This window comes from Talpa europaea (assembly GCF_964194135.1).
Source record: "Talpa europaea genome assembly, chromosome: 6".
In the NCBI taxonomy this organism is placed as follows: domain Eukaryota; kingdom Metazoa; phylum Chordata; class Mammalia; order Eulipotyphla; family Talpidae; genus Talpa; species Talpa europaea.
Genome location: NC_140072.1, coordinates 49,902,407 through 49,921,513, shown reverse-complemented (window position 1 = coordinate 49,921,513; position 19,107 = coordinate 49,902,407). Strand labels below are relative to the sequence as shown.

General features: G+C 39.1%; 1 protein-coding gene across 4 annotated transcripts in view; it reads left to right on the top strand.

Moving 5' to 3' along the window:
- CTNNA2 (catenin alpha 2) overlaps positions 1-19,107 on the top strand; it is a gene marked incomplete at both ends in the record, with an annotated part of 953,627 nt that overhangs the window by 181,623 nt on the left and 752,897 nt on the right. For all 4 annotated transcript variants that reach the window (XM_084235606.1, XM_084235605.1, XM_084235604.1 and 1 more), the window contains one exon: positions 9,902-10,068. In XM_084235606.1, the coding sequence (XP_084091732.1) occupies positions 9,902-10,068 (167 nt within the window). The remainder of the gene's footprint in view (positions 1-9,901; positions 10,069-19,107) is intronic.

Here is a 19,107-nt window from a genome sequence, read left to right as displayed (position 1 = left end):
TATGTTCCTCCTATAAGTGAAACCATCCAGTATTGTGGCATATATCTCTATTTTCTATCATGTCACTACACTTGGTTGTTATCATCCACTATTGTAAGAAGGCCATGTCTACTTTATACCATATAAACCATTATGAGGACTAAGTTTTATATAAAGTTTTTTATAATTAAGAAAAAGTTTTATAATGTAAAAATGGGATATCTTATCAGTTGAAACAAAACTGCTCACCAATTAATCTTTTATACAAAAATTGTATAAATTACATTATATACCTAGTTATTAATCAACAGAAATGCCTGAGGCAAAGAGTTTACTTCAAAACTACCTAGAACTGACTAGTTAGTAAATATTTAACATTTATAAACCTTGGGGGAGTTTTTGTTCATTTCTTTGTGTTAGCAGTTTTTTCCACAACCTGGATGCAGCATCAGTTTCCTGGCAATAGCTCATGAATGTTTATTTTGACATTTTCCTTCTCCTTAAAGATATTTAAAAACTATTCTCTCAAGATCTATCCTGTAGAAGGGGAGATTAGATTTTTATGTATGGTTTAGGGAGAGGATATCAAAAACCATATAGCTGAAGAAAAAAATAATTAGAGCTGTCTCAAATTGGAATGGTTTCCTAGGAAGGCAGAAGGTTCTGCCCTAGAGGTCACACCTGGAGTTTGCATGTAAGATTTAGGCTGCGAGGTATTTTTAAATTCCAAAATTTAAACATTAAATCTGACCCCTTGACCATCTCCTCAACATTTTTTTATATGTACACTGATTGTCAAGAGGGAACCAACGTTTTCTTTACATTTGTGTGTTGAAATGTGCAGCTTGCTAGCACTTTTGATGATCATGTTGCCTCTGCTGTCCAGACTAGATATCTCATCACACTGGCAGACTTTGAAATCACTTTTCAACTCTCAAGTGCTAGATCAGTTACTGACATTCCAGTGGATTTTGATTTGCAGCCAAGGTTGTAGAGAATAAAGATACTGAGCAACAGAAACATTTATTGACTTGATAATATAAATAAATCTGCAGTATGTTTTTGATATCAGGCCTTGCCTTACATATAAGCACTATTGGAATCTTAGACTTAATAAAAGATAATTTTATTTTTATCTTAATAAAAGATAATTAATTAGATGATTATTTGCTTTACAAGCTAACTTATGATAGACTGTCCTTAATTATATTTTTGATATAGTACAGTTATTTAAGAAATATGTTTATTAAACAGTGAAATCTACATGTTCATCAATTTTTCCTTTATTTTATAAAAATAATAAATGATTTTATTATTTTTAAATAATGATTTGTGACTGATCCCCCTATATTCCATTTTGCCCTTAAGCTCAGCATATCACTGTTTAATATTTCCAAGTTATGGTCTTCCATTGCATATGAGACCAAGATGTTAATCACCTTTTTATGGAATGTGGCTCTTGCTACATTTAACAGGTCCTTGCAAAGGTCTCGTTTGTGAAGTGTGCCATATTGCAGCTTGATAATCCTTTTGGCTACAACCATATAAAATAACCTCATATACTCTCCTTCCAACTCAGGAAAAAGGCTACAGCTGAAATAATTAAAATCCATATGCTTAATGATCTGTGCCTTCTGCAAGGTGGCGCATTACTGTCTCTAACGACGTTTAATAGCTCATAACTTTCAATATACTTAATCTTCAGTTACTGACATTTGTAGTACTTTTGCATACTGGACATATCTTGGTAGGAGGAAAATCAGCTTGGAACAGACTCAATTGATAAAGAACCCCGGACCTGACCAAATGGGAAGCTGTGTGAGCCACTGAGACAGGGCTATAACATACTAGTGTGGTTATTTGGGGAATTTGTTAGGTGAGAATGAATTTTGATTTTCTGGCAATACATTGTCTTTGTTGGTGTCATGGCCACTCTAGGATTGTGACCAGAGCCCCTGATTAGGATGTTAGGATATTGGAGGAATGCCTGACCTCTCACAGTTTCTATTAGGCTTCTGTGCCTTTACATGTCAGACGGGTGTGAGTGTTGAATGGTGCCTCGGATATCACCCAGATCAGCAGCTCACCAGTCTCCCAATCACTTCAGGGACAAAGGACTCATAAACTCAGTCATTTTGCCTATAATTTCTTATTTTCTCTGAGAGCTCCTTGAAAACTCAAAGATAAAGAAACATGAGGCCACTGGCGTTGGTAGAATGAAAAAGGAGTAAACAGCATTTTCATTTGACATTCACATGTTTTTGGTGTAGTTTGTATGACACTTGCTTTAAAAAAAAAAGCTTAAAGCTTTCTTCTGAATATCAAATCTTTTGCCAAGAATTATCTTGATTTTGTTAACAGAGGACCTGCACCACACCAAGCACTGGTGTAGATGTTCAGTTCTAAAATTATAGGGTCCCCAGGAGGTAGCTTATTTTAATGCAGATTTTGCTTAAAAAATACATTATTTCATCATACCTGAATCTCAGAAAAAATTCTGATTGTTGACCTTTTCCCCTAATCATAAGTTTGATTCATAACCACCCTGGGTGAAATGCATGCATTGCATTGCTCTGTCAAATTCTTGATTGTTACTAAAAAAAGTTTTAACACTTGCCTCATCTTGATAGCAGATGTCTATATGGGCAAAAGAGAAGCGAAGGGCTGCTGTTTCCACTAGCACCTTCCTTTCTCAAACCTTACTGTGTCACTATTGCTTTCTGAACTCACCAGTTCAACTGAACAAAAAGTAAGAAGATATTCATATTATCATTTTATTGTGAAGTTCATAGCACTTAGTATTTCTTTTGTCTTCTCCTTGTTTTAACATCAGTTTGATATTTCAAAATGTTAAGGTGCCAGGCAGGCCCTTACTTTGCTCTATCAAACATTTTTTTAGAGAATGTATGTTGTCAAATATATATTAATTGCTAAGAATAAAAAAAAATAATATGCTACAATTTTGGTCTCTACCCTAGTCAACCTTTCAATCTTGGAAAAGAGTTGAAGACTCAAAAGTATATACAGGCATAGGAAGTCACAAATCAGCACTGATATGAGACAGTAGGGAATGGTGGAGTCTGAGAATAGTGAAGAAATATTTTTTTAAGATTTATTTATTTATTTATAGAAGCACTGGGTACAGTCAGAAGTGCGGGAGGGTGAGAGAATTCACCAGAGCTAGAGCAGGGAACAGAACAGGCAGACTGATGACACACTGCTGAGGGGAGCAGTGGGCAAGGCAGGAGAGGTCTGTGCGCCATGTGCGACCCTCGCGGGCAGTTTCGCAGCCCAGCGCTCAACCACTGCGCCACCAGGGAGGCCCAAGTGAAGAAATATTTTTGATTTACTCTTGCCTTCCTGTCTTTTCAAGGAGCTCTCAAAGCAAACAAGAAATTACAGGCAAAATGACTTGCTTTCCTACCTTTTCCCTTCCCTCCCCGCCCCTTCCTTTCCTTTCCTTCCTTTCCCTTATTTCTTCCTTTCCTCTTACTACTCTGCAAACTGAATAAAATATTGCACTAGTCTTCAAATCATAATGTAGGTTTGTATGGAAATATGTAAATTAATTATTTTAAAGTAGTAAGCAGAATGTTCAAGATATTCCCAAATCACTGTTAAGAGCATAGACTCTGGAGTTAGACTAGCTTTGAATGATGGCTCCATCACTCAGCAGCTCTTTGACCTTATGCAAGGAATTTCTGTCTCCCTTTAGTTTCCTTAGGTATAAATGGTGGCAATGCAAGTATTTACTTCATCAAGTGCTTCGAGTAATTCATTTAAAATATGCAGAGCTCTTAGAATTTGGTACACTGTAAGTGCTACAAAAAAAGAGAATTGTTCTTATTAGGAACAAAACAAGAGAACCTTGTTTTAGAGCTAAAATATTAGCTCTAAATAGACACAGCTTAATAGAATATTTGAAATATAAGGAATCTTCAGTTACCTTGTGAGCCCAATCCCTATGCTGCTGGAACCAATTCAGAGGAGGACATTCTTCACTGTTTATTAATGCAGATAGTAGAGAGGTCTTTGGCTAAGTCAACATCTGTTCATCTCATCCTTCCCTATACATCAACCAACTGTATGATTCTGAACTAAGGAGTTCTCACCTATGGGTCTTCTAAAAAGGAGCCAAGAGGTATGGTGCAATGTGTCAAGATCCTCCCTGGTAACACTGGAGCTTCCATGGTGTTCTCTAGACTGAGAATTCATCTAACATTTCATTTTGCTTTATCTCAATAAAGATAAATATTTTCCTAACCTGCTTTGTAAATTAGTCAACCATAGCAGTAAGTGGCATACAAACATTGTATTACTTTACAAACTCTAAAAGATAATCAAAATGACAATGCATTTAGAAGATTTGTACTGTCTACTTTATTATCTTTTAAAAATTCTGTTATGTTTATTTCTGAATTTGCTCTCTGTGTGAGTGTGTGACTCAGTGAGGGTGTATAGTTTGGAGAGTAAAACTAACTAAGCCTTTGTGAAGTTGTGGTCAGGTATTATACATCACTAATCTTGCTTTCTTCTCTAAAACCATATTGCATTTTCTGCATTACTGTTAAGGATTCAATTTTTGGGGATTCTTTTAGATTTGTACCTAGAAGAATATGATTGAAAAATATTTGGAGGAAGGCATACGTTATCTTGATACGGTAACAAACTAGCCAAGGGGATTGGAACATTTTGCTTTTTGATTCATCTTCCTAGAAATTCTATAATGGGTTGGAAATATGAAAACATTAATTATCAGTATATATCAGACAATTTATGTGATTAGACAAAGGAAAGTCTTAACTAATTATACAAAGGAAAATTTATGTAATTAGATAAAGATGAATAGTTGTTAATAATGCATATGGTAACTGCTGTTTAAAAACATAGGCACAAAGAGCTTTCTAGAAGTCAACCCATGAAATATTACCTGGTGGTTGTATCTGATTATTAAAACTGGATGATTTTGGGGCTACATTTAATTGTATTTTCTAATTTTCATAAGAAGCATATATTTATTTTATAATAAAAATGTTGACAGTAAAATTGTCACACAGCATATGGTAGAGACATCGACATGTCTCTCTCTCTGCTTCCTTTGTCTTCGTCTGCTCTTATTCTGGTTGTTTCATTGCTCTGCCTGACAGCATCTGTACTGTGGCTTGCCTTATTCTTTTTTATTTTCATTTTCACTGTAGTTCTAGCCTCCATCATTTAATTCTAGAGAGCAAGTCCAGGACTTGCTGTTGCTGAAAGAGTGCAAAGAAAAGTCAGAGATTCACGTCAAGTCCTCCCCAGCATCTATTCCATCAATATTTCTGAGCTTTTCATCCCTTCACCCTGTGCTGTACTCTCTGAACATATATTTACACCATAGCTTCTTTTTCTTGTGTGTGTGCTTCTCTCAGTTTTTCCAGTTGTTCATTTGTCAAGTATTTAAAAAATTCCTTCCTTGCATGCAGGCTTCTCATTCTGCATATTATCCTTGTCTTCTATTTATTCTCCCTCGAAATCATTGAACTGCATCATTCTGCATTTCAGCTGATACAACCTCAAGTTTATGCACAACTAATCTAACCATCTCCACAGCTTCAAAGCAGCACAAAAGCCCGAATAAGCACCAATTTGCAAGTCAAGCACCAGGAACATTTTTAGGGTATAGTCTACCTTAAGACTGTATTTTTAATGGGAAACCATCTTGCTTCTAAATTATTGTGCCCAGGAGGGATGGAACCTACCAAATTATATATTTCCAAATCTTTGACCAGGAATTTACCAAGTTTTCTTATAATGGGGAACGTCACAGTGATAGTGGCAGTGGTTGTGTTCATGATAATAATGATTCAGCCCCAGTACAGATTTTTGGGGTAAGTACTTGTGTGGGTGCTTTGATTAAATCATCTCTAATCTTGAACCCTAAGAGCAGGCTACAAAGTAACAATCATTATGGTCACTCTTATTTTGTAGTTGAAGGTTGAACGATGGCCAAGCTCACTTCTTTTTTAATTTAAATATTTATTTATTTATTTATTTATGCACACAAGAACTGGAATGTAGGCTAAAGGTGTGGGAGGTGAGAGGATTCACCAGAGACAGAGTGGGGAGCAGAACAGGCAGATCTACTGAAATACACTGCTGAGGGGAGCAGCAGGTGAGAGAGGAGAGGTCTGTTGCGTCCTGTGGTTTAGCTCCTCGGCTGGGGATTGAACTCCAGTGGCCTGCAGTAGCTTGATAGTGCTGAGACTTTAACCCCCATGCAATCAGGAAGGCCCAAGCTCAATTCTTTAATAATGATTGGGGTGGAGTCAGGATGTGATCTTAGATCTTTGTGACTTTGAAGATGTATTCTATTTTAACCATAAGTTAACAAGTTATGCTTTTATAATAATATAATAAAGTTATATAAAAGCTCCCTCTCTATATATTATTATTTCCCCTCATTCACTTCTTTAGAAATGTTAATTTTCCTTCTTTCTAGGTGGTGATAGTGACTTGAGGAGATCAAAGGCATTATAATAGACACACTTCTCTGATGTTAGATCTGTAATAAAGTAACTGAGTGTGAATACAAGACTGTATAGAAAAGCACAGGCAGCTCTCTGCTGTCCTCCCTTCTTGCCCCCTCCCCTGCCCTACCCATACATGCTACTTCTTAGCTAACCATTTTAGTCTTAGAGATAAAGCAGTTTCCTGGAAAATAGCTAATTTTATCTTGGTGAACTCACTTATTGCGTTGTAATATAGATTACAGTTTTAATTTAGTAATCCTAAAACTACACAAGTAGAAAACACATTAAAATGATAGCAACTTCAGATTGCCTTTCTTTTGAAATCTTGAACAATGTGAAATCATTTGTATCTGCTTAAAATGGGTTTTTAGTTTTAAGTCGAATTAAATCATTTTGTATTTGTGTTAGAATATTCTCAAATGTAGCGTGAGAATTCCATTTGCAGAATCACATTTGCTAATATGGGTTCACCTCTTAGTCTCTCTCTCTCTGTTTCCCCTCACCCCACTCCCCCTGCCTCTGCTGCAGGCCCCAGGTTGATTAGCTCCACTTGAGAGCCCTATAATGGTATGTGTCACCACTGCCTTTGAGGCAGAATTGCTCACCAAATGGTCAGCATTTCGATGAAGTACCATTGTACTGACCCCCTATGTGAAAATCTGGACTTGAAGATCAGTTTGATGAGGCCTAGCTCCTGCACTTGCTGAGTGGGGGGGACGGGCTACGCTCAGGTAGCCCTGAGTGGAGCCCTCCCTTGGTGGTCTGCTATAACCCAAGTTCTGGCTCATACTGATTTAACCTATAGGTTTGGTGTCCACTATGTAACCCACTAAGTTCACATGCAAAATAAATCTCCCCTTCCTTTGAAGAACTGGATCCTTTCCAATAACAATTGATATATCTATTAGTGTCATATATAAATTTTGTCATTCTTTACCTGTGGAGACTTTCTCAGTATTTCTTTTGATGCACTTTGGAGTATAATGTTCTTTCTAGCCTCACTGAACTGAGTGAGAATGTGGTAGCCACCCACCCCATTAAGATACCTGCAGATGATTCTAATTTTTTTTTTGTAGTAGTAGTTGTATATGGGGAGTAGATTTATGTAAATGTGTGCTTGTGGCAAGGATGGGACACTTGGATTTTTTTATCGTGGACTTGCTAGTCTCTACCTCAGAGTTTATTTTGTTATTTAGGGCCATACATTGTGGAAATTACCATACCATTTAAAGTGGTAAGTTAATGAATTTTTAAGGTTTTTTTTCCATGTTTTTTTTATATATTAAGCTATTTATTTGTGCCTAGGCATAATGACTAATCTGCTGGCTAATATATTTATTGTAAATGCTAGCCTCTTTTAAAAATCCAACCACAAAATATATTTCCTTACATGCCTGTATTTCCCAAGTGAAAAAAAGCATCACTGTGAGAATTTAGATAACTGGAAAACTAACTGAGCAAATTACATTAGATTCCTATCTGCCTGTAAAATGGTAAGTGTTGTTTTTATTTTGCCTCACATCTTAGGACAAATTTCAGGACACATAGACTTTGAATGATATAATTTACTTCATTTAAATGAGCTAGGTTTTGATTAATAGATGAGAAGTAATCATTTCTGTAAACAAAGTTTTGAATGAATTGTTTTACCCTAAATTAAATAATTGGTCATATTAAATCTACTCTTCAAATTTATGGAAGCTTTTATTCGCTTGTGTAAGCCATATAATGTTTCATTATGCTTTTCCCCACTCCTCTGTACCCCATGTGGAATTCCACCCCACTGATATGGGAGCAATCTGATCCTAATTGGTGACCTCCCTCTGGTTGCCACTCTTGGGGTTTCTTTGTGCAAATGTGTACCTCTGAATGAAATCATGGCAATATTCACCAAGTCTCCTTTTCTGTGGTTTCACATTTAATCAGTCCTTAGATTTGTTGTTTTTCTCACACAGATCTCATTAATACTCCCTTCTCTCTGTATGTCATTCCTCTTTCCCTGACCCAGACACTTATTACTGCCTTCTCAGACTAGAGAGCCCTTTTAGCCGGTTTCTCTACCCTCATCTCGTCTTCTTTAGTTTATTTTATGTAAGTGGCTAAAATAAAAATCTATTAATGTCATTTGCCTCCTTGCTGAAGGCACAGCCCAGATCTCTCCCAAAGTGTTCCCTGAACTGGCATCTTTTTCCCCAGGCCCCTTCTTCTCTGTGGCCTTCCATTTGGCTGCTGTTCCCTATAGTTGCTGCTCTGCTCAGGCTTCGAGCCTGTATGGCACTCATGCTGCCTAAGTGTCCCTTCCCACCTTTTCCTTCCTGGTGAGCACCTTTTAGTTCTTCAAAGTCCATCAAAGTTGACAACATCTCCAAGCCTCACACTAAAAGAGTAAACCACTCTTTTGCCTGCCCCTCCTTTGCCTACATTCTTATTCATGTCTGTTATGGTGCATCATTACTGTATCATGAATGTTTCTATACAACCTGTTTCCTCATGAGATGTAAACTCCTTGAGATCAGGGCATTCTCATCACCTTTGTAATTCTCTACTAGTGGAGAAACTGACATAAGTATGTGCTTAATCAATATTTGTTGAGGGCCCTTCTGGTGGCTCAAGGGGTTAAGCACTGCACTCTGAAATCTATCTGCAGCCCCTGCAGCATGACTTCACTCACCCTGGCTGGCCAGGAAGCTGCCCATGTGGTGCAGCCGGCCTCTCCTGTCTCCCCGGCTGCTCCCCTCAGCAGTGTATTTCAGTCAATCCGCCTGTTCTGTTCCCCCCACTCTGTCTCTGGTGAATCCTCTCACCCCCTGCACCTCTAGCCTGTACCCCAGTTCTTGTATGCACAAATAAATAAAACTTAAAAAAAATGTTGAATTAGTTCAATTATCTTTTAAATGGCTCTCTATTGAACAGGATCATAGCAAAATGTGACACAACTAGATTTGGGACAATTCTGTAGACTGTTACTGTCTGATTAATTCAATAAAGAGTTCATTGTTAATGAGGTGTCAAGGTCTCAAGTTTCATTCCTCTGTGGAGCACTTAACTGTCAGTAACCCTAACTAGCAGTCTAGTAAAACCACTGTTCCAAAGGAAATCAAGAGTGAGACTGATTAAGTCGGAGCAAATTCATCTCAACTCTTAGACAAATTGGATTCAATATATCCTTTATTGCTGTTGAAAGCATAATTTCACACTTCTGCATGAAGTGGGCACCTTGTTTGTCCACAGCACCTGTCTTCGTGCACTGATACATTTGATTTGAGGGGTTCCGCTGCGTGGGAGGTGGCAGAAGCACCACTTGGTGCTGGTAGCTTTGCAAGAAGAGCAGTAACTGTCTATGCGCAGATCCATATGTAGGGTTTCTAGCCCTGAGCCTCCTGTCTGCCCACACTCCTCTGTCTGTCTTCCAGGTGAGACTATGCGCATCGCCTCTTCGGAATTTGCTGATGACCCGTGCTCTTCGGTGAAACGGGGCACCATGGTGCGGGCGGCAAGGGCGCTGCTGTCTGCCGTGACGCGCCTGCTCATCCTGGCGGACATGGCTGACGTCATGAGACTTTTATCTCATCTGAAAATTGTATGTATGTCAGAATCATCACCATATAGACTATGTGTATTATAGCACTGACATGGGCTAAGATGTTTCACTGCCCCACTCACCTGGCTACTTGGTTACTCACCCATGTGAAACAGCTCCAATTTTTTCTTTCACTAAAAATCATATTCAGTCATATCTTCCAAAAGTTATAGATGATTCCCTTGAATTTTTTTCCCCTCTCAAAACATAGTTTGGATTTCCCTCTTACTTGCTGAATTTATAATTCAGGCTGCAGAGCCTAAGCATACTGTACCTACCTTTTCTGTTTTGAGCATCAGCTGTGCTGATCCATGTGGTAATTCAGCCTGGGCCACTTCTGGCCAAATCCCTACTTAAATTTGGGTCAAATATTGAATATGTGTTGTGCCTACTCCAGGCTTGTCCTTTGGTGGAATAAAGGGTTTTGATCCAACCTTATTCTGACAATTACAAAAAAAAAAAAAAAAAGTCAACCAAAATCATCCACACCTTCCATGGCTAGGTTTTAATGTTTGCACTGAGCCTGGCACTAACACAGCAGGATTAGGTCTCTGGGCACATGTGTGCCCCACAAACCTATAGAACCTCATGATTCACATCTCATAGATTCTTTAAACTCTTTGGTTTTCTGATGTAAATAGAACCTTGCCTAGACCACATGTTTTACTGGATTAGGGACCAAGGAAACCTTCCAGCCAGATCATTCTCTGTCTTCCTACTTGCTGACTGGTATCTTGTTATAACCAGGATGGTTCAACCCAGATATAACTCATTCACCTAGGAATGTGGCTTCTGCCTGCAGATACTCTATTCTTCCCAGTAGATTTCTTTTCTAGACAATTCCTACCAATAGTGGCTGAATGCAGTATCATCAGGTGATGGGATATAAACCATGTACTTTCCTTTTGGGGGTACCAACATATTGCTGGCTAAGTTTCCCTGGTTCTGGCCTTTCTGGCTTATCACTTTCCCTGTTAGTAAAACCCCAATGTCTTACTTCTTTGTCAGTGAAATGAACGATGAGTGGGTAGTTGAGATAGGAAATGAATAATGAGAGTCTGTTTTCACCTTACCTTCCATCTCAGATTTGTTCACTAGGGGATTCATTAAGAAATTTCCAAAATCACAAGTATTCTCTGTCAAGTTATCTAGGGCAGTATTTTACCTGTACTGGCCCAGTAAAGGAGCCAAAATTTCCAAGTTACATATAAACTTGTATAAAGTATAATGAAAGATCTCCAATTCCCACATCTCCAGTTTGAGTCCCATGGTCAGAAACCACACAGCAAGGTGCAGCTCTTCATGGTTTCATGCAGGTGTCTGGGGAACCAAGGGACACAAAGCAGAACCTGCTTGGGAGATTTCTTTTTTTCTCAGAATACAAAGTGCTGGAAAGCTGAGAAGGCTCTTACTAATTGGATGAGGGGAGCAGTAAGACAAGAGATTTAGCTTTTCAGACATTATTGAGGGACTATATACCATTCTATTTCATTGTTTGGCCAGTGGAACAAGACTAACTAGGTTTAATCTTGGTTTAATGGTCAATTATCAGCCATATCATAACCCGCCACAAAACATCCTTAGTCATAGACACCACATTTGGTAATATGGAGCCAAAGACAGAACTGTCCTCAGAGATGTGGAGAGGTTTAATATGGAAAATTCCTAGGAAGCATTTATCACTCACGAAGCAGGCATTTGGTGATGGCAGCTATGTCTCTGCTATCTGATCCCCAAACCCCTTGCAGGCTGCAGTGCTGGCTGCTGTGCCTCCAGCCCCACCTTTCCCATGTGCATCTTTTAGGCAACAACGAACTTTGTTCTCAAGTGTATTGGAGCAGAAATTTTATCTTTCTCCTACTTAGCCTTCAGAGGTAGATTTTAAGAAATATCTTTCCTCAGGAGGTCAGTCTTCCTTTACCAGGTGAGAATAGGACCAAACCTAAAGAAAACAGCTTTACCACCTTTATGTCATTGTTCTCCATGCTGTGGAAGGTCCTGTTTAGCCCTCCTGGGAGTGATGACAGGGTAAATATTGCCCCTGAATTGCCCCACAGGTCGGCAGTGCTCATGAAATCTGACTTGAAATGTGACGCATGACAGAGTTGCCAAGAGTAATTCTGCCTCTCCACCACCTGTTTGGACCAGTACTATCTGCTGATAACATCACGGCAGCCTGTTGTAATGGGCAATCAGTTGTATTCTCTTCCCAACATAGCAGATAAAGGGGAGTTTAAAAAAGAGAGAGAGATTTAGGACAAAATCATGGAAAGGTCAAGCCAGAAATATTAAGTAGTCCTGTCAGACTGTCAGTAGCAAAATTAAAAATGATCGTAGACTAAATAACACATTTGTTCTACTTAAAACATAGCTTTTGTAGCAAACAGTAGTGGTGGAATATTGCTATCTTGTGGAGCAAGCCAGGAACTACAATTTTTCTGTTAACACCAAATTATTTAGGCTGCAGCCTATGTCACACTTTGGGTTCAAAGTGAGCACAATTTTATATCATGGGGCTGTTGCCTCCCCAGCCCCCAAAAGGGAGAATATGTCAATAAGCCATTATAAATGAAATTTGATGTATAATTCTACTTAGTCACATTTATCCACCTATAAACACACCTTCTTATAAACAAATGAGTATTGTCTGAATCTTTTTTTTTAAAGATTTATTTATTTTTATACAAGAACCGGGGTACAGACCAGATGTGCAGGAGGGTGAGAGGATTCACCGGAGACAGAGCAAGGAACAAAACAGGCAGACTGATGAAACGAAATACACTGCTGAGGGGAGCAGCGGGTGAGATAGGAGAGGTCTGCCGCACCATGTGGGAATCTTGCTGGCTGGCCGGAATAGATTCTGTGCTACAGAGGCTGTGGACAGCTTCACAGTGTGGCGCTCAACTGCCTGCGCCACCATGGAGGCCCTGAATCTATTTGTTTTTAACTCAGGATGAAAATATATTTGAGTGTTTTGATGGAGCATGTTAGAAATGATCACTTACACCTTTCCCCATGCCTTTTAGAAATAAAAATGAGACTCTTTACCATATGATAAGCATAAGTGATAAAACATAGGTGAGAAAATAGTGACAGGTGCTTTCTAATAATAACAAAATAGTAACCCTGATTTTCTGTTGGTTCAGAATATTGAATAATACTCCATAATGAGTCCCATAGCTTCCTGCCATTGCTGATCACCACAGAGCTATTTTGCCATTAAGCACAATGCATGATATTTTACTTGTTATGCTTTAGGCCATATGCCCAATTTATTGCTCTCCTTTTCCAGATATTGATTTTTTTTGTTTGTTTCTAAGTAACTTACATGAATATAGAGGGAAATGCCTTCATATTAGAAGCTTATATTCAATTCTCCTAAAGTAACCTTCATTCTGCCCTGTGCCTGATAGGTCATTGTTGGCAAATTGGGTAATGATGAGTAAATATTGTTTGTCCTCTAAAAATTAGTGAAAATATTGGGACTTTTGCAGAGGTGGTATGATTTGCCAGCAATAGGTCTTTATATTCTGCTACTTTAATTTCTATTAGGAAGCTTAAATTTAATGGCTGTCAAATAGTCCATAGTCTCATATATCATAAAAACATTGTGGTCACCTATGTTATCCTACTTGTTCTATCATAGAGTATGTGTGTGTATGTGTGTGTGTGTGTGTGTGTGTGAGAGAGAGAGAGAGAGAGAGAGAGAGAGAGATTGAACTCTTTTTAAAAAATATATATTAAGGATTCACATAAAAAAAAGGTTTTTGCTACTGTAGTTGTTTCGAATTCAGGAGGGTAGTGATGGAATAGTGAGTGACATACAGTTTAAAATCAAGTTATCACCAAAGAGGGGATTTGATGTACCTCAGGAAAGTTAATCATTTACACATCAGACAGCATTAGAAATACTGAATTATCATCACTTTTATTATTGAAGTTGCTGGTGAGTGATTCCCTAGCTAGACAGCTCGTGTATCCTGCAATCAGTTGACATTGTCAGTATGTTAGGTTGATATATGGCACTTCAGACTTTTAAAGGAATCCTGAATTTCAATCAGTGATCATGAAAAGAGATGTTTATTTTCCCTGATTCTTGAATTAATGTAATCATATTATATTGTCAATTCTTAGCATAACACCTAAATTCATCTAGGGGTGTGTGTGTGTGTGTGTGTTTCAGAGAAAACAGTTACCTTTCTTCTATGCTCAGGCTAGGTCCTGAAATTTTGATGTTCTTGATTACCTCAGAATTTCTTTGTAAAAAGTGGACTAGCAAAATAGAAAACAATCATCTACTCTACTTCTCAGAAAAAGCTAACTTTTCTTTGTTGCTACTAGGGGCCAAATCTACTGCTGGTGTCTCTTTGGGGGCATTGATGAAACAGGGCGACTTTAATATTACCTGTGCTTTTTGTGACATTGGCACAAAATATTCTTATGTGTCCTCAGTAACATTATTTCTCTGTAATCTGCTATTTAGTGCTGCAACTCTAATGTGGCTCTCGGGTTTGTATAATGAAAGTTAACTTTTATAAAATAGGCTTGTTTCTCTTTTTTAAGATTTATTGTATTTATTTATGCATACAAGAGCTTGGGTGTAGGCCAGAGATGGGGCCAGGGGTGAGAGGATTCACCAGAGGCAGAGTGGGGAGCAGAACAGGCAGACCTACACTGCTGAGGGGAGCAGCGGACGAGACAGGAGAGGTCTGCTGCACCATGTGGGGTCAGGGATCGAACTCATGCTGCAGTGGCTGCTGGGAGCTCATAGTGCTGTGACTTAACCCCTTGCACAACTAGGAGGCCCCCCAAATAGGCTTGTTTCTGATTTTAAAAGTTAGAAATCACTGCCCAGGTTCTTAGCATATCTTTCCTGTGAGAGCTATTCAAGCTTAGCTTTATGCAATTGGGTTGTTCAGAATTTATTTATTCATTTAGTTATCCTCTCAATTGTTAATGGATGCCTACTATATGTAAGGAACTCTGCCAAGACATTTAACTTCAAACATCAGCAGGACTCAGCTTCTGCTTTAGGGGGGCCTCCCTGGTGGCGCAGGAGTTAAAGACAGTGCTATCAAGCTATCGCCAGCCGCTGCAGCATGATTTCAATCCCTGGCAGGCCAGGGAGCAACCCTCATGGCGTAGCAGATCTCTCCTGCCTCGCCCACTGCTCTCCTCAGCAGTGTATTTCATCCAATCTGCCTGTTCCCCACTCTTGCCCACTGCTCCCTACTCTCTTTGGTGAATCCTCTCAAACTCCACATCTCTGGCTTACACCCCAGTTCTTGTATGCATAAATAAATAAATCTTTAAAAAAAACTTTATAGGCTGGTGGAGGAGACAATAAGAGTGAAATGCTGGGAAAATGCATAGTCTCACCTAGAAAGAAAACACAGTACCTGAAATATTTTACATTGTAAATTATATAAACCCCTAATTCAACTTGTTCTTTTAAAAAGATAGCATATTGGTTCATTAAGCCCAGAGGCAGTTAGCTTCAGGGAAGGTTTGATCAAGGCACAAAAATGTCAGATTAACCAGGATTCTATTTCCCTTTTTCTTATTAAAATCTCTCTTCATCATTTGTCTTTTTCTCATAATCTCAAGAAAGCTGATAACCATTCTGAAGATGAAATGTTACTATACTGAATATAGCAAGAGAGGAAATTCTCTTCCCTGATAGTCCAAATCTAAGTTCTGCTATTTTTATCTTTTTAGTTTAATCTTCATAGTTTTATCCCTTGAATTGGGCTCCTCTCTATGTGTAATTGTATAAAGGAGAAAAAAATGTGCTGAATTCTCAATTTGAACAGCACTACTCTCTCCCTCAACACCCCCAAGCTAAGTATGAGATCAGTTCAACTATATTGTAATGTTGGCAATTCAGGATAATATGAGGAGGGGTGATGGGCCTTAGAGAGGGGGGAGTCTCACAATAGGGTCTCATTGAACAGAATGAGATTTGCCTTTTCTTGAACCAATTGCTTGTACCAAATTCAAGAGGTTCAGGTCACAAGCACAAGACTGAAGCTGGGAGTGGGGATTGAGGATAACTGAAAAGAGGTTGGCCCCATTAAAAGATTAAGGGGACATACCATTCTGTCCAATGAGAATAAAACTATACAATCATTTGAGAAAGTATTAGGTTAATAATCATTAACTCTTAATAGCAGGTTAGAGTAACAAGGGATTGACTAGTAAGAAGTAAAAGGAATTTCTTATCTAGGGGTGACAGCGAAAAGGAGCAATCATCACCTCTGGGCTAAGATAAACAACTCCAGGGATCCCCAAGCTGAACCAGGACTGAAATCCAGATATTCCTAATTTAGTGAATGACGGTCATACGCTGGGGCTAAACAAGTTAATGGAACTTGCTGGAAACCTGACCTTTAGTGTTCATAGAGAGTTGTCTTATGGTAGGTGTCCATTACAAACCACCCAAGGGTAGCTGAGGGTAACTGTTTTGTACCTGGGATTGGAGAAGCTGCCTGCTGCAAAATCTGTTGGGGGAACATGCCAGAGATATGTTCTCATTTAAAGGGCCCAGCGGTGTTTTCAAGGAGGAGGCAGAATATACAAATTTTGGTTTGATCACCAACCCAGGGAAACAGGGGTTTACTGTATCAAAAGGGGGGCTGTTGCCAAAGGAGGGAGATGGATTCAGTTATAGAGAACTGCACAAACCAAGGAAAAAACAAAGACTTGAGAAGTACTTGGAGTGTTCACAGTGATGCAATTGAATCTGTATGGTTGGAGCATAGAGAGTAAGGGGGAGAGGCCATAACAAAGTTGGACAAAGAGATGCAAGTTGTGTCTTGGATAACATGATAATTAGCTTGGGCTCTATGGAGGTCATTGAGCATTATAGGATTAGAATTAGATTTGTAATTTAGATAAATAATTATGGTAGCAATGTCGAGAATTAGAGAGATGAGTTCAAACAAGGAAACAGATTGAGCCATGAAATTATCCAGATCAGTGAATGAGTGAAATACGCATAGACAATGGCAGTGTGCATTGTAAAAAGTGGGTAGAGTTTACCCACTTTTAAGGAGTTAAAATGACTAGAACTTAAACACAGATCAGATGGGACAAAACTTTTTTTTTAAGATTTATTTATTTATTTTATACAAGAACTGGGGTACAGGTGAGAAGCGCAGGAGGGTGAGAGAATTCACCGGAGCCAGAGCGGGGAGTAGAACAGGCAGATGGAGTGAAGACACTGCTGCGGGCAGCAGCGGGTGAGGCAGGAGAGGTCTTCTGTGCCATGTGGGGATGTGGGGTTCTCCCTCCCTGGCCAGGTGGGGGGTGGGGCAGGAATGGAACCAGTGTTCCAGAGGCTGCGGACAGCTTCTCTGCGCAGTGCTCAACCGTTGCGCCACCAGGGAGGCCTGGGACAAAGCTCTTAATGAGAATACAGCGCCAGCTGATCATTGTAATTCAAACTCAAAGTCTGTCAGCTTTATAAACACATGATTTCTGAGTGACTGAGGTTGAACAATTTGAGAGTTAGGAGTGAGAGCTCTGGAGTAAACTATCTGTGTTTTAACCCAGGTTTCTGTATTCCCTTGTGTAAAGGCAGGAATGGGCACAGTGCAGGTTTTCTGATCCGCAGGCCGGGTAAAGGAGGAGTCAGAGTCCTCAGTGGTTTTATGCAGGTCTTTTATTGGGGTTCACCAGGCATATGGCAGGCAGGGGTGCTGGGGGGCCGGGAGGCTGGCAGGCCTCCCAGCACCCAGCAAGTCTTGACTCTATCTGGGCTCTCCTGCATATTCTCTCTCTCTCTCTCTCTCTCTCTCTCTCTCTCTCTCTCTCTCTCTCTCTCTCTCTCTCTCTCTCTCTCTCTCGGCTTCTTGGCTTCTCCTAGGCTTCTCCTGGCGTCCCGGTGACGCCGCCCTTTACAAGCACAGGTGAATCCCATCTACCTATGCCCACACTCTACTCCAGGTGCCCACCATCAGGCATGCATTCAGGACCTCAAGGATCCATCATCTATCCTGATGGCGGGAGGGCAGAAAAGCCCGACATTTTCTTTACCCTACACCTTGCTTTGAAACTTCTCATTCAACTTGTGTAACTCCTCTGACTTCAGTCTTGCCTCTGTAAAGTGTAAATAAGAAAACAATTAACTGCAAAGAGCTTTGTTCAGGACTAAATTAGATATATATATAAACCATTTAGAACAATGTCTACCTAAGTACACAGTGATAGTGGATAATGTTTTTTTCTTGTACAATAACATTTCTTTTTATTATTGTGCTTTATAAAACATGGCAGGTTAAGAATAAGTGACAAGCAAGTATGATTAATCCTTGCTTTCTGATAAAGTTTTCTTATTAACACGAAAACAGGACATCCAATCCAAAAGTTCAGCTTTTTTTTTAGGAGATAGAAAGATAAACAATGATAATGTTGACATACCAATGTTTAAACTAGATTTAATTTTTACAGTCATTCATTCATTCATTCTTTCACTTGACTAACTTCTATTTCCAAAATAACATTTTTAATTTAGCTGATAAACCAGATCCTAACAAGGGAGATGTGTATAGCATATTAAGTGTTTTCATCAATGTCACTTAAAACCCAGTTAGCTCAGCATCAACAGTAGGAACCTGAAATAAATTCAGAGGATCCAGCTGGAAACGATGACCATAACATCAGTGACTTAGGGCACTGACTTAGGAAATGAATGCGCACAAGGAGAACCAGATCACAGAGTTGGGGGGGGGGACTATCAGTACCCCATATGCTGTCCAGCTCCTCGTAGATGATTAATCAGTATTTAATGAATAAATGAATCATCAGACTACTTTTTTCTATTAAACAAGTGCATTTTCAACCATAAAAATTAGAGCTTGATTTAGAGATGCTCTCAAACAATTTGACTCAGCTATAGACTAATAGTGACAGGTAGGTTTGCTTTAGGGATGGGGGTAGGGACTGTTTGGAGCAAGCACTGTGAAAAGACTGACATTTTAAGAGTTTTTAGTAACAAGCTCTAAAAGTAATAGCTAAATTCAGTAATCAGGAAGGAAA